General features: G+C 41.0%; 1 protein-coding gene across 9 annotated transcripts in view; it reads left to right on the top strand.

Annotated features, from left to right (window-relative positions):
- The window catches only part of adgrl2a (adhesion G protein-coupled receptor L2a), a 158,558-nt gene that overhangs the window by 64,945 nt on the left and 66,532 nt on the right, over positions 1 to 27,081 (top strand). For all 9 annotated transcript variants that reach the window (XM_052101394.1, XM_052101395.1, XM_052101393.1 and 6 more), the window contains exon 4: positions 24,650 to 24,759. In XM_052101394.1, the coding sequence (XP_051957354.1) occupies positions 24,650 to 24,759 (110 nt within the window). The remainder of the gene's footprint in view (positions 1 to 24,649; positions 24,760 to 27,081) is intronic.

The following is a 27,081-nucleotide window of genomic DNA, read 5'->3' as shown; positions in this document are numbered from 1 at the left end:
ATTTTTATATACTATAAACATCTATGACATATAAGATGGGGACATGAATATTTACTGCATAATAGGAATGACCTAGGAAGTTAATGTGGAGAGATGGAGAACATTTGTCTTTAAGCAACTCATCTGAAACCAATCTGACAAAACTTTCTTTGCAGAAGTGATCTTGTTTCAATCATCCTTGCTCTGCTTGGTACCCTGGCTAGGGGAACATGAGGGAATGGCCATGGTGCTGTATCGAGGAAATTTGTTCTGTATTCACACATTAATATCTGTGACAGAGGAATCCGCATGGCTCTCAGTAGACCAATGCTAGCACACAGCCATGTGCATCACACATATGTTATTAGTGAATACTTCAAGCATTGAAGATTAAGCTTTCATAAGTCACAGTAAATACGGGTTTCTAGAAACAACAGCTATACCTGTTTAAGAATTCAGTGCTTTGGGAATTATCTTGGCCTGGTAATAAAGTCTTAAATAATGCCTGTGATGCCTGATTTAATTAGATATGTGAGGTTTGGTTTGCTTGCTACGGAGAGGATAGAGGAAGTGTGGTTTAATTCAAAACAGATCTTAAGGGCGTATGTAGATTTGGTCAATTCATGTGTTTTTATGAATCAGATAGCTATCCAATCATTAACAGACCAAGTGAAAATGCCCCCCAAGATGTTGTCAAGAGAAGTCATTTTTATTTGTATAGCGCTTTTTACAACACAAATAGTTTAAAACAGCTTTACAGAAAATTATAGTGTAACAGAAAATGTTTCTGTAATGTTTCAAATCCTCGTTGTGTGGTTTAAATGAATACCGCTTTTGAAAATCATGCCTTAAAAATTACTGTCTTTAGGCTCCCAGAGAGCAAGCCAAAGGTGTGGCAAGGAACACAAAACTCCATGAGATGTTAATTTATAGAGAAAAATAACCTTGGTAGAAAATATGTGGAGATGGTGGTTTATTACCAGAGGTGGAAAAGGTAGCCTAAAACATTACTCAAATATCTCAAGTAGAAGTAAACTAGTTAATTCCACATATATCATAATATACATTTACATCCCCAATATTCCATTACATAATTCACATTTAACATTTGATACATAATAATAATAATAATAATAATAATAATAATTATTATTATTATTATATTGGAAATTCTGTAATCATTCACCATCATGTTGTTACAAACCATATTACTTTCTTCCATGCACCACAATTAAGGATATGTTAGACAGAATTATAGACTTAAGCCTGGTTTATACTTTAGAAGAAGTGAAACTTTTTTTCTCCATGACAAACTAAAGCACCCTAGGAAAACTAAGCTGCCATTTATACTACGTGTGGTGTTTTAAAATTAGTTTTATTTAGGGTGATGTCACGGTGTTAAATGTACTGTTCCAGCCACAAGTAAATCCAGTAATGCAGGTTGTTCTCTTCATGGTCCGCCGCTTTTAGCCATACGCTGCTTCTCTGCTTTATTAAACTTGTCACGGCCCTTTTCATTTTTAAAAACTCAAATCTCTCTCCACTAATTTGTCATAGCTTTGCTGTTTTTGTAGAGTTTGTGTTGCAAATCATGTCAAAAATTATACTTCCAGACAATCTCTGAGTTACGGGCTTCAAATGTATATACATGTAACCCTGGTGATTTTCCCCTAAAAGTTAAGCTGGAGTATTTAAGACCCTTTCAAATAATGTTTCTTGGGTACTAAGTTTATATTTCTTTACGATGTGTAAATGGGATCTGCGCCTTTAAGAGCATCGTTCTGTGGTAGAGTTTGGTTGTAATGTACATGTGCAAAACGTGGGTTTTACAAACAAGTTAAGGTTTGTCCTTTATTCATTGGAGCATAAGTTATTAAGCCCGCCTTATACCTATGTAATGTATGTATGATTGGGTCTTGGAAGTTGGGAAGGGAAAAAAAAGAGAGGAGAAAGGAGAGAGGATGGATGGATGAAGGTGTGTGTTGAAACGCGCGTGCTGAATGTGTGAGAGAATAGTAATTAATCCGACCAGGATTGGTTGATTTATTTCTGATTATTATATTCAGCAGAGATTTTGTTTTACCAAGGGTTCAGCTGGCTGTAAGTTATCTTTTAGTTTGTATACACTTGTGTGAGTTCCATACGAGTTAGTGCTAACTACAAACGAAGTAGTAATTTGAGTATCTAAATAATAAAGCAGACCTTATCCACGTGAATAACGGTAATAAGGAGGAGCTGCACGACTGCACATCCAGGTAGCGCCCTGAATCGCCGAGGGGTTCAGGGTTCCCCTGGCAACGAGGGATCGTAAAGAGTCCAGGACGCGCATATCAGGGACGAAGTGAGTGATCGGAGTTTCCTAACACGGGAGGACTCATTACTTACGGATTGAAGGTATCCCATTTAATGTTTATTTGGCTCTTCGGAGTGAAGCGGCCAATTATCTCTTTATTTTGTGGCCACAACGCACGCGAGCAACGATACAGGCCTGCAACGAGGGGTGAGCGTGTGTGTGTGTGTGTGTGTGTGTGTGTGTGTGTGTGTGTGTGGGCCCACGTCAGTTAATGTGTTTATATTTTCATTTATAACTGCCATAGCATTTTCATAAGAAGTGTTCGATTTATTGTTATTTATTTTCTGTAAAGGGCAGTTCATATATATGTAAATAGATTGGATGGTGCATTTAAAAAAGTGTTAAAACCATATTGAGAGGCATTTTATTTATCATAAGTTATACTTAACTGTTAATATTCATATTCATCTGTGGGTTGCCATACCATTCTAAAAGTACATTAATCATAGAGATTGTGTATTTCTAAAATATTCCAACTACATTTATGTGACATCACTCTAGAATAGACAGGTAATTGTAGTTTACTGTTTATTTATCATCTTTCTAGTTTCATTTTTTCCTATTTCATTTAAATTCATATTTGTTTTTAATAAACACTGTAATTGTTTACTTGATGTGATTTCATTAATTTTACTAATTGGTTTGGTTGAAGATTAACCTGAATATTTCCATTGGGTTAATTCACATTCACTTTAAATGCATGGTTCTAGTTCAGGAGAGGAAATTGGGTATTGTGTTAAAGGGTGTTAAGAAAGTTCCCTTATAATTAGTCGAGAGACTGCAAAGTTTGAACCCGAGTACCCGCCCTAAGAGCTCAGGTACGTCATTCCTGAGAGGGTAGAGGGTGCTACATAAAGTGGTGGCCAGTACGGGTATTTTTCTTTTCCTTTCACCCTAGTTTAATAGATAACCCAGAAACTCCCTTATTATATTAACATAGTTCTGTTCTAACCCTTATTGAAGTGATGGATTTGAGTGGAAACCCTGAGCTTCGAGCAGAACTGACCTCATGGTGCAAAGATGCTGTGGTGGATGAAACGCATGCCATTTTGCTGGTAGGGGTTCCTGCTGAAGCTGATGTGGCCTATATTGAGGATGTAGCTCAAACAGTGAAAGCTTGGGGAAGGGTACGTGTAAGAGCTACCAAAGTAGGTGTTAGCCCAGATACTTTAAAAGTCTTATGTGAGTGTCGGGAAGCTGTTAACCCATTGACCGTCCCACCAGTATTGCTGCCTGATGAGGGGGAAGATCCCTGGAGGGTGGTAATAGTTCAGGAGTGTGACACATCTCCTGCAAAGTTTGCAGAAAAGCTGGCAATGTTCCTCGCGAATGAAGGGAAGTCCATGCAGGATTTGCAATCCTTAGTTTCTCCTTCCAGTCTCAGTGCTGGTTCTCCTGAGTCGATAATTCGGGCTGTGGGGGACCTGTTGGACAAAACAGGCAGACAAACCACTGATAGTAGTGCATATAGACGATTACGTACTTTTTCTGGTTCTGTTCCAACACCGTCAGGAGAGGAAAATATGGAGAACTGGATGGACCAAGCTCGCATGATGATCACAGAGTGCGAGTGTTCTGAGAAAGAGAAGAGAAGAAGAATTGTGGAGAGCTTAAAGGGGCCTGCTCTTGATATTGTCAAAGCCGTGAGATTTTCTAGTCCTGAAGCTGATGCTCTACAGTATCTAGAAGCTTTAGAAAGTACTTTCGGAACCTCTGAATCAGGCGAAGATTTATACTTTGCTTTCCGTCTTCTCCGCCAGTGTCCTGGTGAAGCACTGTCTGATTTCCTCCGCAGAGTAGAGAAATCATTAACCAAAGTGGTACAAAGAGGTGGACTGTCCCCACAGATGGTGGATAGAGTGAGAGTAGAACAATTGATTAGAGGAGCAGTTGAGTCAGACCTGATGCTTCTACAGTTAAGGCTGCGAGAGAGAAAAACGCAACCACCTACCTTCTTAGCTCTGTTAAATGAGATCAGAGAAGCAGAAGAGGGTGAAGCTGCCAGACAGAAAATCAGAACTACAGTAAAGAGAGTTCAAAGTCAGGAACAAAAACTCAGTTTTGCTGTTGTAAGCGAGTTAAGAGCAGAAATCCAAGCCTTAAAAACCAGATTAGGGGATGAATCTCCCAAAATTTCCAATGCTCCCTGGATGCTGGAGTCAAAATCTAAGCCCACTAAGAAAAGTGTGGAGACACCACAAGGTGAAGTCGAAGCCCTGAAACAACAAATACAACAGTTGCAGCAGCAGATAGGAGTAATGAAGGTAGGCTATGGTTTGCCAGTAGACCAAGCTCAACAACAGCAACCCAAACCCGTTTCTGCTCAGTCAAGGACCAGATCTTCCACCGATAGGGACGATTTCTTCTGTTACCGGTGTGGGGAAGATGGGCACATCGCCACAAAATGTAAAGCTCATGAGAATCTTACTTTGGTTATTCAGAAACTGGTTCGTTCACTAAGGAAGGCGAAGAGTGGAAGGAATGATGCCTCAGGAGACAGTTCTAAGGCTGGGACTCATGATTGTTATTCTGCAAGAAGTCATGTTGATGTTGCAGGAGCAAACTGTCTTCCAAAAGGACTGGTGGGTCCCTCCTCCACTGTTTCAGTGACGATAAATGGACATCCGTGCAAAGCGCTGCTAGACAGTGGGTCTCAGGTAACAATTGTTTTTGACTCCTGGTACTCCAAATACCTATCTGAGGTGCCGTTACAGCCTCTTCATGGACTCTCTATTTGGGGATTGAGCTCCTCAAGCTACCCGTACAAGGGGTACATAGTGATTGATGCCTTGTTTCCTGCTTCTTTTACTGGAGTGGAAGAGTCGATCTCCATTCTAGCATTAGTTTGTCCTGAGCCCCAAGGGTTTCAGCAAGTCCCTGTGATAATTGGGACGAATTCCAGTTTTTTTGGAAGATTAGCTGCATTGAGTGGAGACCATAATACTCATGTGTTGCATGCCTTAAGGATCCAGTCCAACTACTCTGATGTTTGCTTAACCGAAAAGCCAGAGGCAAGGGTCAAATGGGTGGGGCCCCGTGCTCTTATTGTTCCTCCGAGAGGTGAGGTATATGCAAATTGTAAGATGGAGTATGAAAAACCGTTGAAAAAGGACATTTTTGTAGTTGAAGCTACGGCTGATGACCAATTACCTGCAGGACTATTCATTCCTCCTGTAGTGCTGCCTTTCTCAGCTATAAACATGGACACCTTTCAGCTGCCTGTGCATAATGAAACATCCAAAGAGGTTGCTGTACCTCCTGGCACTGTCCTTGCTCACATGTTTCCAACAGATACTGTCACCGAGACTTGCAGAGAGAGAAGCATATCAAAGAAGATCGACCCAGACTTGTTTAACTTTGGCACGTCTGTCATTCCTGTTGAATGGGAAAAAAGGTTACGGCAAAAGCTGTCTGAAAGGATCAATGTGTTCTCGCTTGAGGAGTGGGACGTTGGATTGGCAAAGGGTGTGAAACATCACATTCAATTAAATGACCCCAGACCATTCAGAGAGAGATCCCGTCGTATAACTCCTGCTGACATTGATGATGTGCGTCGACACATAAAGGACCTGCTGGCAACGGGCATAATAAAAGAGTCTCGAAGTCCTTACGCATCCCCCATTGTGATTGCTAGAAAGAAAAATGGAAGTGTGAGGATGTGCATTGACTATCGAACACTTAACAGTCAAACTATTCCTGACCAGTATACCACCCCGAGAATAGATGATGTGTTGGATTGCTTGTCTGGTAGCAGATGGTTTACAGTATTAGACTTGCAAAGTGGTTACTATCAGGTCGAGATGGCAGAGGAGAGCAAGGACAAAACTGCATTCATATGTCCATTAGGGTTTTATCAGTTTGAGCGCATGCCACAGGGAGTTACTGGAGCTCCTGCCACGTTCCAGCGGCTCATGGAAAAGGTAGTAGGAGACATGCATTTACTACAGGTTATTGTTTACCTGGATGATTTGATTGTGTTCGGTCGTACGCTGGAAGAACACGAAGAGAGACTCTTCAAAGTGCTTGACCGCCTTGAGGAGTTTGGGTTAAAAGTGTCCATCGACAAATGCCAGTTTTGTCAAAAGGAAGTCAAGTACGTGGGACATATTGTTTCTGATTCTGGAATTGCCCCAGACCCAGAGAAGGTGGAAGCAGTCACGCGCTGGAAAATGCCGACTGAACTCAAGTCCTTGCGGTCTTTCTTAGGATTTTGCGGGTTTTACCGGCGCTTTATTAAGAATTATTCTGCTATTGTGAGACCACTGACAGACCTCACCAAGGGTTATCCACCAGTGAAAGGGAAAAGAGACATTGCTTCAACAGGGAAGTATTTCAAGGAGACTGAACCCTTTGGTGAACGCTGGAATCAAGCATGTACAGAGGCATTTAGGAAGATTGTTCACTGCCTTACTAATGCCCCAGTCTTGGCTTTTGCAGATTCTACTAAGCCCTATGTGCTTCATGTTGATGCCAGTTTGAATGGTTTGGGTGCAGTCCTGAATCAAGAATACCCAGAGGGGTTGCGTCCAGTGGCTTATGCAAGCCGAAAGTTGAGTTCTACCGAGCAGCGTTATCCGACACACCAACTGGAGTTCCTGGCTCTCAAGTGGGCAGTAGTTGATAAGTTCCATGACTACTTATATGGCGTCAAGTTTGTTGTGAGAACTGATAATAATCCACTCACCTACATCTTGACGAGTGCCAAATTGAATGCCACTGGACATCGATGGCTAGCTGCATTAGCCACTTATGATTTTAGCTTACAATACAAGCCAGGAAAACAAAATGTGGATGCGGATGTACTGTCTCGAAATCCTTCCAGCAAGGAGTCTGATGAGTGGGCAGAGATACCACAAACAGCAGTAAAGGCTGTATGTTATCTAACCAGTTCGTCCCTAGGTGATAGGTCTTATTCAAGGTTGATAGATCAACTCTGTGTCTCTCCCCAAAGTATCCCAACGATGTATGCTTGTCCTGCCCAGCTTGTAACTGGTCAAATGGAGTGGTGGACTAACAAAGATCTAAGGTCAGCTCAGGAGCAAGACCCTGTCATTGCTCCTGTAAAAAAAGAAGTGGCTTCAAACAAAGTGCTTACTATGCCCAAAAGCTCAAATCCAGCTGTGGCACTGTTACAACGACAAAGCCAAAAATTAACCATCAGAGACAATCTTCTCCATAGAGTAACAACAGACCAAGATGGAAAAGAGCGATGGCAAATGGTTTTACCTGAGAAGTTCCATCTTCAGGTAATGAAATCCTTGCATGATGATGCAGGACACTTGGGGGTGGAGCGGACAGTTGAACTGCTAAGAGATAGGTTCTACTGGCCTAAAATGAACCAGGACATTGAGCGGTATGTAAAGACTTGTGGAAGGTGTGTGGCCAGGAAAACTTTACCACAGAGGTCATCCCCGCTGAATCGCATCACTAGCAGTGGGCCTTTAGACCTAGTATGTATGGATTTCCTCTCCATAGAACCTGATTCAAAAGGGATTGCAAATGTCCTGGTCATAACGGATCATTTTACACGTTATGCTCAAGCCTTTCCCACAAAGGATCAAAGAGCTGTGACCGTGGCCAAGGTTCTGTGTGAGAAATTTTTTGTGCACTATGGGTTGCCCGCACGAATACATTCTGATCAAGGCCGAGACTTTGAGAGCCGTCTCATTAAGGAGCTTCTGGGAATGTTGGGGATCAAAAAATCCCGAACCTCACCTTACCATCCGCAGGGTGACCCTCAACCTGAGCGATTCAATCGCACCCTTCTTTCAATGTTGGGTACCCTTGATCCTGCAAAGAAAGCAAAATGGAGCCAACATATTAGCCAGCTGGTACATGCTTATAATTGTACCAAGAACGAAGCGACAGGTTACTCGCCGTACTATCTCTTGTTTGGACGGGAGGCTCGTCTACCTGTGGATCTTTGCTTTGGTACTTCACCTGATGGAGATAATGAAGTAACATATCAGCAGTATGTGGAAAGAATGAGACATGAACTTCAAGAAGCTTACCAATTAGCAGAGGAGACTTCTTTGAAAAATCATCAAAGGAATAAACAACATTATGACAAGAGAGTGAAACCTCAAATGCTGGAAAAAGGAGATCGTGTTTTCATTCGAAACCTGGCTCAAACAGGAAAGCATAAATTGGAGGACAGGTGGAATTCCATGCCTTACATTGTAGTGGATAGGTTAAGGAACTTACCTGTATATAAGCTAAGACAGGAGACAGGAACTGGACGAGTGAGGACTCTCCAAAGAGATCACCTGTTGCCGATTGGAGACAGTGTGAGAATTCCTGCTCCGAGTGGTGGAGAAGACATAAGACCTCCAGTAACTAGAGCCCAATCTGTAACGAAAAAACAATTAAGAGGAAAAGTAGCTACTACGAATGAACACCACAGAGTGGAAACGTCTTCAGAGAGCGATGATGATATTTGCTACCATGTGCCAGACCGAGGTGGAATGCAAATCACGCCACTGCACACCTTATTGCCTGAACTTGCTGGTGAGGAAGTTGTGCACAGTGCTGATGGAAGTAGAACTCTGAAAGACAATGTGACTGAAGAAAGTCTGGAAGAGAATATGAGAGAGAGTTCCTATTCAAACCCTGAAATGGAAGTGGATGAGTTACCAAAAGAGAAAGTTCAGGTCAGCAACATTCCAACCGTGGAGATAGCATCTACTGATAGTCGTTCAAAGAGAACCGTGAAACCGGTCATGAAGCTCAGTTACGATAGTCTCGGCAAGCCTTCAGATAGACCTTTATCTATGGTGTACAAGGGTATGGTCATCCATCTTGGAAACTCTCCGGTGAAGGAAAACGATTGTAACACCTTGTGGTGTCATCCACTGGCCCAGTGTGCTAAGTGTAGCAAAGTAAACTCTAATTCAGCTATAATGGCCACATTACAGATTTGAGTTTGACTTTCCCTGTAATCTCATAGGGACATGAGAATTTTAGAGGGAGGAGAGTGTAACCCTGGTGATTTTCCCCTAAAAGTTAAGCTGGAGTATTTAAGACCCTTTCAAATAATGTTTCTTGGGTACTAAGTTTATATTTCTTTACGATGTGTAAATGGGATCTGCGCCTTTAAGAGCATCGTTCTGTGGTAGAGTTTGGTTGTAATGTACATGTGCAAAACGTGGGTTTTACAAACAAGTTAGGGTTTGTCCTTTATTCATTGGAGCATAAGTTATTAAGCCCGCCTTATACCTATGTAATGTATGTATGATTGGGTCTTGGAAGTTGGGAAGGGAAAAAAAAGAGAGGAGAAAGGAGAGAGGATGGATGGATGAAGGTGTGTGTTGAAACGCGCCGTGCTGAATGTGTGAGAGAATAGTGATTAATCCGACCAGGATTGGTTGATTTATTTCTGATTATTATATTCAGCAGAGATTTTGTTTTACCAAGGGTTCGCTGGCTGTAAGTTATCTTTTAGTTTGTATACACTTGTGTGAGTTCCATACGAGTTAGTGCTAACTACAAACGAAGTAGTAATTTGAGTATCTAAATAATAAAGCAGACCTTATCCACGTGAATAACGGTGATAAGGAGGAGCTGCACGACTGCACATCCAGGTAGCGCCCTGAATCGCCGAGGGGTTCAGGGTTCCCCTGGCAACGAGGGATCGTAAAGAGTCCAGGACGCGCATATCAGGGACGAAGTGAGTGATCGGAGTTTCCTAACACGGGAGGACTCATTACTTACGGATTGAAGGTATCCCATTTAATGTTTATTTGGCTCTTCGGAGTGAAGCGGCCAATTATCTCTTTATTTTGTGGCCACAACGCACGCGAGCAACGATACAGGCCTGCAACGAGGGGTGAGCGTGTGTGTGTGTGTGTGTGGGCCCACGTCAGTTAATGTGTTTATATTTTCATTTATAACTGCCATAGCATTTTCATAAGAAGTGTTCGATTTATTGTTATTTATTTTCTGTAAAGGGCAGTTCATATATATGTAAATAGATTGGATGGTGCATTTAAAAAAGTGTTAAAACCATATTGAGAGGCATTTTATTTATCATAAGTTATACTTAACTGTTAATATTCATATTCATCTGTGGGTTGTCATACCATTCTAAAAGTACATTAATCATAGAGATTGTGTATTTCTAAAATATTCCAACTACATTTATGTGACATCACTCTAGAATAGACAGGTAATTGTAGTTTACTGTTTATTTATCATCTTTCTAGTTTCATTTTTTCCTATTTCATTTAAATTCATATTTGTTTTTAATAAACACTGTAATTGTTTACTTGATGTGATTTCATTAATTTTACTAATTGGTTTGGTTGAAGATTAACCTGAATATTTCCATTGGGTTAATTCACATTCACTTTAAATGCATGGTTCTAGTTCAGGAGAGGAAATTGGGTATTGTGTTAAAGGGTGTTAAGAAAGTTCCCTTATAATTAGTCGAGAGACTGCAAAGTTTGAACCCGAGTACCCGCCCTAAGAGCTCAGGTACGTCATTCCTGAGAGGGTAGAGGGTGCTACATACATTTTAACGACAGTAACCTAAGTAACAACTCCTCAGCTCGCAAGCGTGATTGTACATAAAAAGTGTCACGTCCAAACCACACCCAATAGTTTTAACCAATCATCAATGCTCTTCGACCAGCCGAGTTCTCTTGGATCAAGAATTTCAGAACTGTGAATGAACAGGAGAAATAATTTTTTTTCCCTCCATATTTTAAAAGGGAATGGTGACTAAGACTGACAGTTTCTAACATTCTGTCTAACATCTTTCGGGTTACACAAAATACAGAAATTTACATGGGTTTAGAACAGCACGAAGGAGGGAAAATGATGACAGAGTATTAATTGATGGCTTATAAATCACTTTATGGTAGCTTGACAGATTTAGACAAAACTGGGTGTGCCGCCTTCGGGCCAGCACACCCAGTTTGAGGCTGACACCCAGATGTCCGACATGCTTGCCCGGGAACCCTTCGCGGCTGGATGATTGGTTCCTCGGTTCTGTGCCCCCCCCCCTGCCCCCGGTGTTCCCGGAAGTGCATGATGAGCTGACAAGTTTGTGGATGACACCCTCCTCCACTTGTCACCGTGCCTCTCGATCATCCGCTCACACTTCCCTCGACGGTGTAGCGGCCCACGGGTACACGGTGGTCGCCCAGGTGGACAGAGCGGTTGCGATCCACCTGTGCCCCGAGAACGCCGCCACCTGGCGGGGTCACCCTGTGCTCCCCTCCAAGGCCTGTAGGATGACGTCTTCACTGACCTCCAAAGCCTACAGTGCCACTGGACAGGCCGCTTCCACCCTGCATGCAATGGCCTTCCTGTAAGTCCACCAGGCCAAGGCTCTTAAAGATATGCACGAGGGTAGTCCTGATCCCGACGTGCTGCAGGAACTGCGCTCAGCGACCGAGCTCGCCCTCAGGGCCACGAAGGTCACAGCGCGGTCACTCGGGCAGGCGAAAGCCACTCTCGTGGTTCAGGAACGTCATCTGTGGCTGAACATGGTCGAGATGCGTGAAGTGGACAAAACACGCTTTCTCAACGCACCTGTCTCCCAATTCGGCCGTTTCGGCAACACCATCGAGGCAATTCAGTTTGCCAGGCCACAGGCCGCCACACATGTACACAGCTAAATACACTACTACTATAACATAAGTAGACATCCTAATAATACAAACACTTTGTGATTCAAACGGCACAGAAAATGGGGTACCAACACTAAAAAGAGTCAATCTAAAAACATCAATCCTAAAAGAGAGGAGAGAAACATGGGTTAAGAGATGCAAACAAGATGATTATTAGCTCCAAGCCAGTCTCACACGCCATCCACTGTGGCAAACAATATCATCAAGCATTCACAGAAGCTCAGCAGGTGGACAAAAGATAAACCCCCACCTTGTTGGCATGTGACACGTTTATAGTCCCAGCATATCAACAAACACGGCCACTTAAAATCCACAGTCTAAAATCACAGCAAGTACTGTCAGCTAGCATTTCAATTCCAATTTAATTTGTCAGTTCTCACTGTCTATATACACTCACAGTGTACTTTATTAGGAACACTATGGTCCTGATAAAGTGCCTGACGTGGTCTTCTGCTGTTGTAACTTATCCGCAAGGTTTGATGTGTTGTGCATTCTGAGATGCTATTCTGCTAACTACAACTCTACAGAGTGGTTACCTGAGTTACTTTCGGTGACTAAAGGCGACTAAAATTGTACCAGTTTATGTGTTCTCTGGGAATCTAACCCATGATCTTGAAAAGGGTAGTGTCATGCTCTATCATTTGAGCTACAAGTACAGAATTCTGAGTAAACTCGAGACTGTTGTGTGTGAAAATCCCAGGAGATCAGCAGTTACAGAAATACTCAAACCAACCCGACAATTATGCCACCTGGCAATAACTATTATGCCATAGTCACACTCACTAAGATACAAATTTTCCCCATTCTGATGGTTGATGTGAACATTAACTGAAGCTCCTGACCCGTATATGCATTTTTTTAGGCATTGCACTGCTGCCACACAATTGGTTGATTAGATAAATGCATGAATAGTTAGGTGTACAGGTGTTCCTAATAAAGTGCTCAGTGAGTGTATCTATGTTGGTGTGTTTTGGTTTGGCAGAATCGATCATCTACTGGTTCAGTAGATCTCTGCACTTTGAAATTTGATTAACCTGACCCAGTTTAATTTACTTGTCTCAAACATATGACTGTAATAAGTGATTCATGATAATCTGTTTCAACCTAAATTAAAGATCCTGACAACAAGTGGTTATGTGTTTCCATGTGGCATCAGTAAATTATTAGTTTGCTATGGACAGAGAATATACAGTATATGTTTAATATGCATCAATTTACATTTACATTACATTACATTACATTTATGCATTTGGCAGACGCTTTTATCCAAAGCAACTTACAGTCCACTTATTACAGGGACAATCCCCCTGGAGCAACCTGGAGTTAAGTGCCTTGCTCAAGGACACAATGGTGGTGGCCGTGGGGCTCGAACTAGCGACCTTCTGATTTACAGTTATATGCTTTAGCCCACTACGCCACCACCACTCCACTCCACTAAATCTATTTCATATTCAGATAGGATTCTGAATATAAAGCAGTTGTGTTGATCCAGGCTTGATGGATTTTTTTTTTAATCCACTTTGATATTGTGTTACTTTGATAATAATTAAATACAAAGTGTTTTAGTAGTGTTTTATGATATATGACACATAATATACATTATATTGTACTTATAGATCAATCAGCATCATCATGAAATATTGTATTAATTACGTTTTCAAAGTTGAGCAGTTTCTTGACTTAAATGTGATCTAACATTTGTTTTTGATCTTCTTGTAATAAAGACATTTTTTTCAAACGCGGTTGTTCAACTGTAAAAAATTTCAGACATTTTAAAGTTTGCCTGATGAGCTCTTAAGCTAAAACATATTTTGTATTGTTTTTTTTTTCGAAATAATTTTCAGACAAAGATCACCTGTCCATTTTCTGGTAAATTAAGCATAGTAATTAATCTCAGATGTTTCCCTTAATATTCCTAGGAGAAATAAAAATGGATACAAATGAGTCAATTGTTGACATACAGTCAGGGCTGGACTGGTAATCTGGCATACCGGCCATTTTCCTGGTGGGCCGACACACTTTGGGGCTGATCAGTGATATGCAGAAAAGGACATCATTCCTGGCCGATTTCTCTTCCCAGTCCAGCCCTAAATACAGTAAGAGTATATAGCTATACAAGTAATGTGAATAGCATAGCTTAGGTCAATTAATCTATGAAGGACTGTGATGAGAAAGGTTTGATTTCAAATTGGTGTCTCTGAGTTCCCCTTCTGTCACTCACTCGACATTGTGTTGATGTAGTGACACTGTGGGTGCATTGGAGAGCATCTTGGCAGACTCTGATGCTGAGGACTCAACTGGGCTAGCGCCTTCGAGTGTGCTGGTCTAGTCTGAGGCCGACGCCGAGCTGTCCGCTATGCTTACCCATGCCGCCGTGAGTGTCAGACTGGACTGGAACCCTCCGTCCTCCCCTCAGTCCTCACGGCTAGATGATTGGTCCCCCCCGGTTCCTTTGTTCCCAGATGTGCATGATGAGCTGACGAAGTCATGGAGGGCACCGTTCCCTGCCCCAAACAGACTTCCTCACTCGTCCACTCACACTACCCTTGACGGCGGTGCGGTCCAAGGATACACGGAACTCCCCCAGGTGGATAAGGCAGTGGTGGTCCACCAGGCAAAGGCATCAAAAGATCTGCACCTGTGTAGTCCTGATCCTGATGTGCTGCAGGAACTGCACTCCGTGACCGACCTCACCCTCTGGGCCACAAAGGTAACTGCGCGTGAACTCAGACAGGCAATGGCCACCCTCGTGGTACAGGAAAAACACCTGTGTCTGAATTTGGTCGAGATGCGACACTTCGACAAGGCTCGCTTTCTGAATGCCCCCATCTCTCAGATCGGCTTATTCGGCGACACCATTGAGGAAACAGATGGAGGCCATTCAACACATCTTGCGTTCCATCTGCTGGCCGAGAAAACCCCAGCTGGCTCCCAGCCCGGGCCCAGCTCTCAGCCCCAGCGTAGAGCTCCCCGCAGGATGCGGACGCCCCACATCTCATGAACCACCTCATGGACCCAAAAGTGTCCAAAGCGCTCCAGAGATGGGAAATCCAGGGAGAGCGACGTCTGCCACGGAGCTGGTATCCAGTCCACTCTATCCCCAGGTGGAGGGCCGGGTGGAGAATCTTTTGTTCCTTTCCTTTGCTTGCCGCACCCCCAACGGGATGCGGTACCATCGTTGTCACAAAGGAAGCAGTTTCCTCACTCCCTGGGTCACTTAGCAGGTGCCCACAACCGCCGTTCTCATGTCGATCAGACACAGAGCATGCGCAGTCGGTGCTGAACTGTTGAGAAAGTTCACGACCGGGCACAGTGGTTCCACTGAAACAATTTCAGAGGCTACTGGGTCATATGATATTCTCAGCGACGGTCACGCCGCTCTAATTGATGCATATGAGACCACTTCAGCTCTGGCTTCAGACTCGAGCCTGAGATGTGCATGGCACCACGGCACATACCGTGTAACCCTCACCCCTTCCTGCAATCCCTTATTCAGCCCTTGGACAGACCTACATTTCTACATTTCTGTTTTCTACGGGCAGGAGTCCCACTACAGCAGGTGTTCAGATATGTCATAGTTACTACGGACGCCTCCCAGTTGGGCTGGGTTGGCACATCAACTATCTAGAGTCGCTGGCTGTATTTCTTGCCCAGCGCAAATTTCTGCCGTTGATCTGCGGCAAGCACATGTTGATTTGCTCAGACAACAGCTACAACGCCAGTAGCGTATATAAATCACCAGGAAGACGTTTGCTCTCATCGCATGTCGCAACTCGCCCATCATCTCCTCCTCTGGAGTCAGCAGCGGATGGGCGGAAACAGTGGAAACACCACGGCAGATGTGCTGTCACAACATGTGAGTGAGACATTTCAGTGGAGAGTGGAGACTCCACCCTAAGGTGGTCCAGCTGATTTGGTCTTGGTTTGGACAAGCACAGGTAGATCTTTTTGCCTCCTGACATTCCACACGCTGCCCCCTCTGGTACCCTCTGATGGAAGCCCCCCTCTGCACAGACGAGCTGGACCCAGGGCTGTGCAAGTACGCATTTTCCCCAGTGAGCCTACTTGCACAAGTCCTGTGCAAGGTCAGGGAGGACAAGGAACAAGTCATTCTCATGGCCCACTGGCCCACTCAGACTTGGTTCTTAGATCTCACTCTCCTCACAACAGCACCTCCCTGGCAAATTCCCCTGAGGAAGGACCTTCTTTCTCAGGGACGGGGCACCATCTGACATCCACGTCCAGACCACTGGAACCTCCACGTCTGGCCCTTGGACGGGATGTGGAAGATCTAAACGGTTTACCACCAGCCGTAGTAGACACGATCACTCAATCCAGAGCTTCCTCTTCCAGGCAGCTTTATGCCCTAAAGTGGCGCTTATTCGCAAATTGGTGTTCTTCCCAATTTGAAGACCCACAGTGGTGCGCAGTCAGGTCAGTGCTCTCTTTCCTGAAGGAGAGGCTTGAGGGGCGGCTGTAGCCGCCATAGCGGCTCACCACTATGCAGTGGATGATAAGTTGTTTGGGAAGCACGACCTGATCATCAGGTTCCTTAGAGGTGCCTGTAGGCTCATCGTCCTAGGCCATGCCGGTTCTCTTTCAGTTGTCCTCTTGGGACTTCGGAAAGCCCCGTTTGAGCTGGTAGAATCAGTCGAACTAAAGGCCCTCTCCTTGAAGACGTCCCTCCTGATCGTGCTCACTTCCATAAAGTGACACTTGCCTGGAGTTCGGTCCAGCAGACTCTCACCCCCTTGCGGGTTCGAGCACAATCTACAAAGAGTGTGGCATCCTCGTGGGCACTGGCCAATGGCACCTCTCTAGCAGACATCTGCAGAGCGGCGTGCTGGGCAACACCCAATACCTTCGCAAGATTTAACAATCTCTGGGTTGAACTGGTCTCGTCCCATGCTTCGATAGGTCCGAACACATAGAATTCGGTAATACGGTACAGCTGACTGGGTGTATCGCTTGTGCATAGCACCTTTCCCCTCCCCATGTGCTCTACTCCCACAGTCAAGTCCACAAGTCACGGACCCTGGGTGTCCTTCCTCCCAAGACCTCTGGCTCCAAATTCAGCAGAGGAAGTTTGCAGCCAGACCCACAGCAGGAACAGACTTGCCTGTACTGGAACAGGTGCTCCACAGGTTCTGATTATTCCAATATCTCCCCTGTCGGCGGACCCACATCTCCCTTAGGCAGAGTTCCCACTGCCCCCCCGGTCGCTGTGTTTGTTGAGCTCCTCCCCGTCGAGGCAGAACCTACCACCGTGCTACATCCTTATGTGGCTGGTAAGCCTATGTGACGTTTTTGCCACATGTTAACCTCCCCTGCTGGGCAGGATTTGGTCTCCGCAGGGAAACTCCTTTTCCGTGTTACAGCGGTAGACGGCCCTAGCCGCATCTAACACTCTATGTAGAGAAAAACTAGAGAGAGAAAAGGCAGTGGCTGGCGCGGCCTGCTCCCATGCTAGTTATGTCGCTTCCCTCCCTCAGGGATGTGGGGAACTATATGACGTCTTTTTGGGCATTGGTGAAGGTTATGTGCTGTCTGATGCACCTGCAATTTTCGCACGCAGCAACTTGCTTGCACCTGCATCAGCAGTCCACGTAACACGGTTCAGTGTTGTGGCACAACCTCGAGTGAGTGACAGAAGGGGAACGTGTCGGTTACTGTCGTAACCTCCGTTCTCTGATGGAGGGAACGTGACGTTGTGTCCCTCTTGCCACAACACTGTATTAGCCGTTGAAATGAAAATCTAATTGGCCTTTTCTTTACACCAAGTGTAAAGAAGTTAAATGGAAAGGAGAAGGCGAGAACCGGCTTTTCAATATAAATACAATTTTAATAATAAACTTAAACAGAAGACACAAACACACAAATGACAGACATGTCCATAAACTATCTCTCTATCCCGCACAATCCTCCGCAATCGGCCTTTATCCCTCTCAGAGGCTTGATTAGCCTGATAAGGGACCGGGTGTGTAGAATCACGACCCAGCCCCGCCCTCTGCCCTGCCACACCAAGGCTCTCAAGAGAGACCCCCAGTGTCACTACATCGACAAAACGTCTCGTTCCCTCCATCATGGAACAGAGGTTACGACAGTAACAGAGGCGTTTCCATTGCAGATTTTGGTATTTTGGCAAATCTGAACACAGTTTGAGACTTAGGTGAGATCTCTAATTACTTGTAATTTGCTCAGGAGAAAACTTGTGCAAAAGTGCATTTACTTTACATTTAATCTAATTTCTGTCTAGGATAAGAAATTAGTCTAAAGCTATACAAGTAGCGTGGAAAGCATAGTTTGATGAGTTCATACTGAAATCACTGACTTTTCATTGCAGCCTTTGGAATCTCGACAAATCAGAGAATAGTTTGAAAAATGTTTTACCATCTCTTGGTTTAGATGTTTATTTTTCTTCTTCAGGACAAATATCAAGGCAACAGACAGCTCAAGCAAAAGTCTTCATTAGCTCTCCATCCAATTGCATTGGTGTCTATGAGAAACAGCTGAGATTTTGTCTTTCCTCTGGGCATCTTTGATTAACTCTTATCAATGCAGCACGTCACACATTGGTGAAGAACAGATCACTTCACTGAAACATTCCTTCCAATTTACCACCCTATTGTTTCCTGTATTTTGTGCTTCTAATGTTGTCATATTCTAAAGACATTGAGTTCAGTGAGGGTGCAGTGTTTAGGAGGGAGATACTGCTCAAATGAGGGGTGTCCTGTGAAACTGCTTGATGTGTGACTGTGGTGTGAAGAGCATACACCAACTGTCACTAACAGGAACATTATGAGAATGAGAATTTAGCATACAGTGGCCCTAAAAAGTATTTGGATATTACAGTCAAGTTTAAATGTCTGAATGTTATTTACTCTCAGAAAAAAGGTATGCTAATGTTTAGAGTACAAGCTTGTCACTGGGGTGGAATCCAGGTTTTTTTATTATTATTATTATTATTTGTACCCTTGAGACAAAAAGGTATGTTTTTTTTTAAATTCTCAGAGGAACAAAACATAGATATGTACAGTATGTAGATTTAAAAGGTATGCAGGCACCCAGATCAAGTTATCCATTTTAACTAGAGGTTCAAAAATGGTTCTCTTGAGGGTAACACCCCAGTGATGGACCTTGTACCTTAAATCAAAGCAAGTGAAATTAAAAAAATTTAAGTTTGTTAGGTTTTAAATGATAAAACAATATATATTTTTTTAAATGTAGACAAAGTATGGTTCACCCAAAAATGCTAATAGTCTTATTATTTACTCAACCTCATGCCATCCCAAATGTGTATGACTTTCTTTCTTCTGCAGAAGACAAATTAATATTTTTATTAATATATACTTTATTAATATATACTTCAGCTCTGTAGGTTCTTTCAGTGCAAGTGAATGGTGACCAGATCTTTCAAGCAACAAAAATGATATAAATGCAGCATAAAAGTAATCCATATCACTCCAGTGGTTAAATCCATATTTTCAGAAGCAATATGATAGGTGTGGGTGAGAAACAGAATAAAGTCTTTACACTATAAATCTACACTTTCACTTTCACATCATTGCAAATTCTGAGAGTGAATGTGGAGATTTACAGTTAAAACGGACGAAAGTATTGATCTGTTTCTCACCCAACATGATTGCATCACTTCAGAAGACATACATTAAACCACTGGGGTCATATGGATACTTTTATGCTGCCTTATGGAGCGTTAGGTGTCTGGTCACCATTCACTTGCATTAAAAGTACCTTCAGAGCAGAGATATTCTTCTAAAAATCTTAATTTGTGTTCAGCAGAAGAAAGAAAGTCATACACATCTGGAATGGCATGAGGGTAAGTAAATGGTGAGATAATTTTCATTTTTGGGTGCACTAGCCCTTTAACATGCATAGAAAACTTTAATTAAATCATTTGTAGATCTATTTCCCCAAAATGTGTAAACACTTGGCACTGTGGTGCTATGAAAAATATGCCTGTGTTTGAGCATCACAACCAGCCCAACAGAGTAACATTGGCTCACCCAATGGTGTGAGGTTGGGGTGGGACCATCTGTTTGTTCCAACCAATGGACGATGGGGGGATTGTTTGAGAAACCTGTGAAAAAAGCTTTATTAGCCTTTTTATGGCATTATTTTGACTCTAGGGGTTATTTGTTCATCTTTTTCTTCTTTTAAAATCATTTGCCATCATAATTTATTCACATTGCACATTATGCAAATTAACAGTGTGACTGAATGAAATATGGATCAGTAACAGTCTCCCTATAATACAACTACAAAGAACCAAAAAGACAATCGGCACATTAAGGCTCCTGCTTTGACCGTGTGTTATAAATTTAGATCCATAATTCATTTATACGGGTAAATACGCTGATATTCTCAACTGTTACCACATATGAGGGATTGTTAATAAAGAAAATCCCATATGAGGGATGTGTTTTTCAGTGATGCTTGAGTCTATGTATAAATTATCATCTTCAAACATGAGCGGTGGGAATTCGCAGCTGTGGATGGAGCTGTACTTTGTTCCGTGTGTTACACTATGTTCACTGAAAGAAAAAATCTCCACTTGTATTTTTGCAAAGAGAATGTAAGACAAATGAAGTGTCAGAGTTACATGCTGAAGTAAAGAGAAATATCTGCAAGAGAGACACTGCCCTAAGGCCTGGTCAAGAAAATGCCAGCAGGCTAATTCAGCCGCCTGTGCTTTGCTAACATTAAAACATGCCCTGTATTCTCAAACAAAAGAACCTTCGACAGACGTTTTTAGATTGTTACCTCTCAGTCTGGACAATGAACTCCTACTGCATTCTAAGATGGTACAATATGATCAAGAGGACTACATATTTACACTTTCTGTTGCGTAAAACTCACCACCACAATGTTAGGGTTTTGTGTGTAGCTGCTATAGTATATGGTCGCTGAAGTATTTTTAGCATTTTGCAATGTGGTTGCTAAAATGTTTTGGGTGGTCACCATTCACTTGCATTGTGAGGACCTACAAAGCTGAAATATTCTTTTAAAAACCTTTTTTGTGTTTTGCAAAAGAAAGATAGTAATACACATCTGGGATGGCATTAAATTGAGAACATGATGAGAGAATTGAAATTTTTTGGATAACTATCCCTTTAACAGGTTTATACAGCATTGCTATGCAGACAGATAGATGGGTGATATTGCGGATACTTTTCCAAGTTCTCACTGTATACTGCGTGGCTGTAAGCTATGAGATAATTTCTGCACCTTATCTTTTATTGATGTGCTTAATTTTAGTTCCTAGAGCCCACACTAAACTGCCTTCTGCATGACTTCCTGTTAAACAAGCGGTGGAGGGGCGGTTAGTTCATTCACTGAAATGGCATATAGGGAAAGTGAATCCATCATTGGTACAATCAGCCAGGCCTCAGGGGGGATTCATAGAGACATATAACTCTTGTGCTGGCAGGTATGAATTCTCATGGATTATGTTGTTTATCTTTGTCTTTGGGTTGAAAAGGGCCACTTTGGATCTGCTCTGCAAATTCCTTGTTTCTTTCTTCTTGTTTCTGCACTGGGCCGCCGTCTGTCCATCAGCTCTCTCTGTCTGCATGGTTGCACTTGGTTGACCGAAGCCACTAGAGCAGCTGTTTAAAGACCCCATGAAATCCAAATGTGGCTTTTAGGTCATATCTATGCTAGTGTACTCCGACATGTTGACAAAATTATGCTTTAGCAGATATACACATTTAAAATATACAGGTCTCCTTGTCGTTTGTGAAAGCGGACCAAAAATATTGATTAGTCATTTTGCACTTAAGGGCATATCTGATTTATTTTTTTATTCAATAAAATGCACTCTAGAATTAAAATATCCTGCCCCCTAATACTACCTTCCTCTAACTAGCAACACATAGTAGCAAACATGGTCCATGACTGTGACATAAACTAAAGTTTACTGGCTATTAAAAAAAAAATTACAAGCCCTTATTTCCCTTCCCAACTTGTTTCAAATGTCAATACAGGAAAGAAAACTTGCTCGTCAAGCAATTTCATAGGGTCTCTAAGAAATGCTGTGGGGTCATATACAAATTAAGATCATTCAACAGCTTTTGTTGTATAATGCAGATTACCAAATAAAATAAAAAATCATCCCTCAAAATACTGTTTTAAAAGTAAATAGGTCAGAGAAAAACTTTCAGATACAGTCTGTTTGAACAGTATAGCCACAAGGCTAAAAGGTGCACTCAGTAACTTTTGTCTTTGTGTCATCTTGGACTTACACTGACACCTGGATGCAGATGTGATTTTAAAATAAACAGATTTCAGTTTTCAGTAGAAATTTAGCATTCACAGTCAGCAATGATTACTTTAATCAATTAATGAAAATGTAAAATAACAGGACGGTTACTGAGATTAAACGAGTATTATTCGGCTGGTCATGTGATTCTAACATAGCAGCCCTCATGTCGGACCCTCTTCATGTACAATAAAACAGTTTTTATAAGGTTATTGATATTACTAGAGTCTTCATTTTAATGTGAGCGGTCATGATTTCATACATATATTACAAAACTACAATTCAAGTCTTTAGAAGTTAAACTTTTTTAATAAGGAAAAAATTAATGAGTGCACCTTTAAACATTATACATCTTGGCATAAGACAAACATGATAGAATCGCTTATTAACCTTGTCTGCTCAAAGTTATAATGCAATACTTCCACTCATGCCAAACTCCTTACTTTCACACACTGCATGCAAGGATTCAATAACTTTCTTCATGGAGAAAAAGCCACAGGAATTACATCGATTTCAAAGAACTGCCTACTTCATCCGCCTAATCAAAGCAGTCCCACTAATAAAAGTTGATTTAGACTACACTCAAAAAATGAAATCATTACCCTTACTTAAAGGTGCACTCAGTAATTATTTCTCATTGATTAAATTAGGGCTGCACGATTTGGACATTTCTTTGCCCACAAAAACACGACTCGTTCACAGTCTCATCTTACCCATTGTAACATATGGCAGCGAGAGCTGGACAGTCAAGAAACAAGAACAGAAAAGAATCGATGCCTTCGATATGTGGTGCTGGAGACGAATCCTGTCGATACCATGGACAGCCAGATGGACAAACAAATCTATATGGGAGCACTTTGGATTATATGTATGCTCCTTCGTTTTAAATTTGTTGGATGTTGGTAATATTAGTTCCGCTTTCACTTGTTTCTGCGTGGAGTGTAATAAGGGCAACATGCTCTCTCGTGAGTTAAAGAAATTACAGGAGAACGAAGAGATGTTTCTGGACTCTACAGGCGTTACTGTTAATGCTGTTTGCTCAGCAATCATTTAATAAAAATGTTTCCAATCTTGTATTCTGCGACATTATTATGATACCTGTGCCTTGCGGAGACTGAGATGCTGCTACCACACATAATAATAAAAACCGCTTTACGCAGGACGCGCCAGTTTTGTGTAAATAATGCGTTTAGAGCATGTAAGCAAACGGAACTGAACTCTGATACTCTAAGCATGAGAGGGAGTTGTGGAGCACAGAACCACTCTGAAAACACTGCAAATAAACTTTGAAGGGAGCAGACTATTTATTTATTTAATTAAATAGCAGCCCTTTGCAATGTAGTAATTGCACAAGGTCATATTGCGGTTTCGATTTTATTTCGATTAATTGTGTAGCCCTAGATTAAAGTTATCATTGCTGACTGTGAATACAAAATTTCTACAATGGCACCTGAAACTGAATACTATTAATTGTAAATGATGCTGCATCAAAGCCACTAGGTGTCAGTGTAAGTACAAGATGATACAAAAACAAAAGTTACTAAGTGCACATTTAATTGAATTTGAGATATTTTTGAAAAGTAATTTATTGATTTAATTCAGATTAAGTCAGTTTCATTCAGCCAACATAATTTAGTTGGATTAGCTCAAATCAATGTACTATAGTAGTTTGTACTCAACTTTATTATGTTTGTCAAACTAAATGTAGTAATGTTTAATACATTTTCTTATTTTGATTCAACTTAATTTAATGTATTAATCATTAGTATATGCCAGGTGAGCAAGTGTAAGGACAGTGAAACTGTTGAACTGTTCATTTGATAGCAACTACTTATAGAGCTAAGCAGCACTCGAATCAAACATCACTTGAAGTTTAACGTCCATCCTCAACCTAAGCAAACTCCAGCCTAACAGACACTCTTTTTAAATACCAATATAACAGAACAGAACATTAAACGTTAACAAATCCCACCCAGTCCCAACAAAGAATGCTGGGAAATGAAAATCCCCTGCCTAATTTCATTAATGCTACAAAAAGTGTGCATGTAGTTCAAACAAAAAAATGTTTTAGAATTGTGTTGCTTTAGAAAGTAAACAACCTGCAAAAAATCATTTTTTGAGTGAAATTTACAGCTCAAATAGTTTTTTTTTCCTTTACTGAATAATCCGTGTATTGTAAAATATGAGGTTCACATTTCTGCCTTTATACTTTTGAAGTGTCTTGTCCTATTTATGTCCATTGTAAGAAGATTGCTGTAACTTTAAGTGTATTACATTTTTTTTTTCTTTTGTAATAGACATTATGTCACAAATGCTGCTAGTGCTTGCATTGAACACATTACATTCTGTTAAACTCTGTTTTCTTTTGTATTTCACTTTTTTATTTATCTCTCTCTTTTTGTCTAGGTGTAACAACAGAACACAGTGCATTGTCATCACTGGACCAGATGTTTTTCCTGACCCCTGCCCAGGAACGTATAAGTACCTTGAAGTCCAGTATGAATGTGTTCCCTACAGTAAGTATGCACCATAAAAATACAAATAAATCCTCTTTTTATATATGTGACTTTAATTGTTTGTTTTCAGAATCCAGCTTTTGTCCTTGCTAATAAAATTGTAAATTGATATGCTTGCAAGGCAGCTCTGTTACGAAATAATTTTTAATATCTCCATAATTTGCGCACATAAATCTCCATAATTAATTCAGCTTGAACATTTATGTATATACAATTAAAATTTAATTTTGTAAATAATTTAAATATTAGGTGTGCTATCTATTTTTTTGGTGAACATTGTACGTCTGTAGAAATATAAGTTTAAAGTTTGAATATCTGCAATTTAATTGAATTGTTTGAAAATGTACAATTTATTTGGAAAGTCACATTTTGCACACTGAATTGCGACTAGTCTTCTTCTTTCTTGCTCTTACTGTATTTGCAGACTGAACTTAAGACACTATTCTTTTGTTGCCTTGAAAGCACTGTTATTTCCTTAAAGAGCAGCAAAACTAGCTTTTATTCACATTTACCTACAATATTAAATTCTAACAATACACACATTTATAATATACATTTTATAAAGTTTGGTGTATTTTTAACACAGATTTGGGTTCAAAATACATATTTGCTGATTTGTATGAATTTGACATTGTTTTATAAAAGCTAATATGTAAACAGTTAAATGTAAACTATATCAATGTGCTTTTCTCCTTGTGGAAAACCAAATTTTCTCTTTAGTGGTCTGTCGTCTACTAATAAGATAAATACTGTAATACCTACAACATGAATGCAAAGCAATGTTCAGTGATGATAATTCTTTGTGCACATAATTGCTCAGACAAAGAAAAGCATTATTTATTTGGCCTTAAAAAAGATTTGGCCTAGCAAGTTTATGCCAATGTTATGCCAACTTATAAACACACCAATGATGTTTCATGTTAGTGATTGACCCCTGTGTTTGCTCATAAGAGGCTGCAGTGAAGCCTTACGACATGATTGTCAGAAAAGACAAACGACTGCACATGGATCTAACATGAACAAACTCCAAACAAACGGCTTCTTTCTATTCTCAGATTGCCCATTACATTAAAAATATGGATTGTTTTGCTCCATTAAACAATTAGGTAGTTATATTATTCTCTGATTGAATTGCCTTGCCTTCTCAGAGAATATTTCTAGAGGCTTCACATAGCAAACAGGGTCCTCTTTCAAACATTTTCCACCAAAGTCCAAAAATAACAAAGGCCCACTGGAATTTAGTGCTTTATATTAGTTTAATTTAAGTCCACATCTATTGGTTATTGAAGTCAAAATCCCACAAGAAATAATCAAAGTTTTGAAAGCTCTGGTTTCATAAAGTGTTGTGTTTTTCAGCTTTTCCTCTGTGATTGCTAATGTTCACTGCATCTGCACCATCACAGAATGAGTTTTATTTTATTTTTTTGTCTTAATATCTTAATGTCTTAATGCATTTGCATTACCTCCTCTAGGCAAGTTCAGGCGTTCCGTGACAGTCATATTTACTAATCACAGTTTGATTTTCTAGGACACCAGAGTGCTCATTTGACCCTCGGGCTACTGAACGGTGCTTTTTTGACTTGCCGATGTTTGAAGCTTGAAGTTATTTTCTTATTTTGGTTTTGTTTGGTCGCAACAGTGGAATTTTCATGATGTTATTTGGCCAGCAGCATCTCAGACAACAGGATTTGTCCCAGTATTAACTGTACTGCATACTCTCAGATCCAGCAAGATTGTATTGTCTGGTTTAAGTCAGCAATTTCCCTGTCCTCATAGATGGATGTCACAAAAAGGAATTTTTCATTTATTTTTTTTAACCTACCTCAATAGTACCAAGATATACTCTTTATTATTAAATTATTATTTAATGAATAAGTGTTTGATCTTACATAGACATTTGATTTGCAATATTTTTTTTTTCTAATTTGACTGGTACATTTATGTAATCCATAGAGCTAAGCCATTTTTGGTATCTGTTACATCTGTTCTTTGTCCTATACAGTCAACATGGTAACAATTATTCAGTTTTACTTATATATGTTGGTGTAGACTAATGAAATACTGAATGCATACTACCATAATTTATCTAGATTACTCTCTGCTATCTATAGCCATATCAGTGAAACTCATAAAATATGTTCAGGATTATAATAAAACACAAAATCAAAAGAATAGAATAGAATAGGAAATTAGATTTTGCATTAAGTAAAGGAAGCCTATTTCCGAGGACCATTAAAATGTATTATTTATTTATATTGTGACATTATTTTTAGGACAATTAAGTATAATAATTGTCCAAATTCTATTTACCAAAATGCATTC

Source organism: Xyrauchen texanus, chromosome 32, assembly GCF_025860055.1.
Source record: "Xyrauchen texanus isolate HMW12.3.18 chromosome 32, RBS_HiC_50CHRs, whole genome shotgun sequence".
Lineage (NCBI taxonomy): Eukaryota > Metazoa > Chordata > Actinopteri > Cypriniformes > Catostomidae > Xyrauchen > Xyrauchen texanus.
This window is presented reverse-complemented; position numbering and strand designations above follow the sequence as displayed.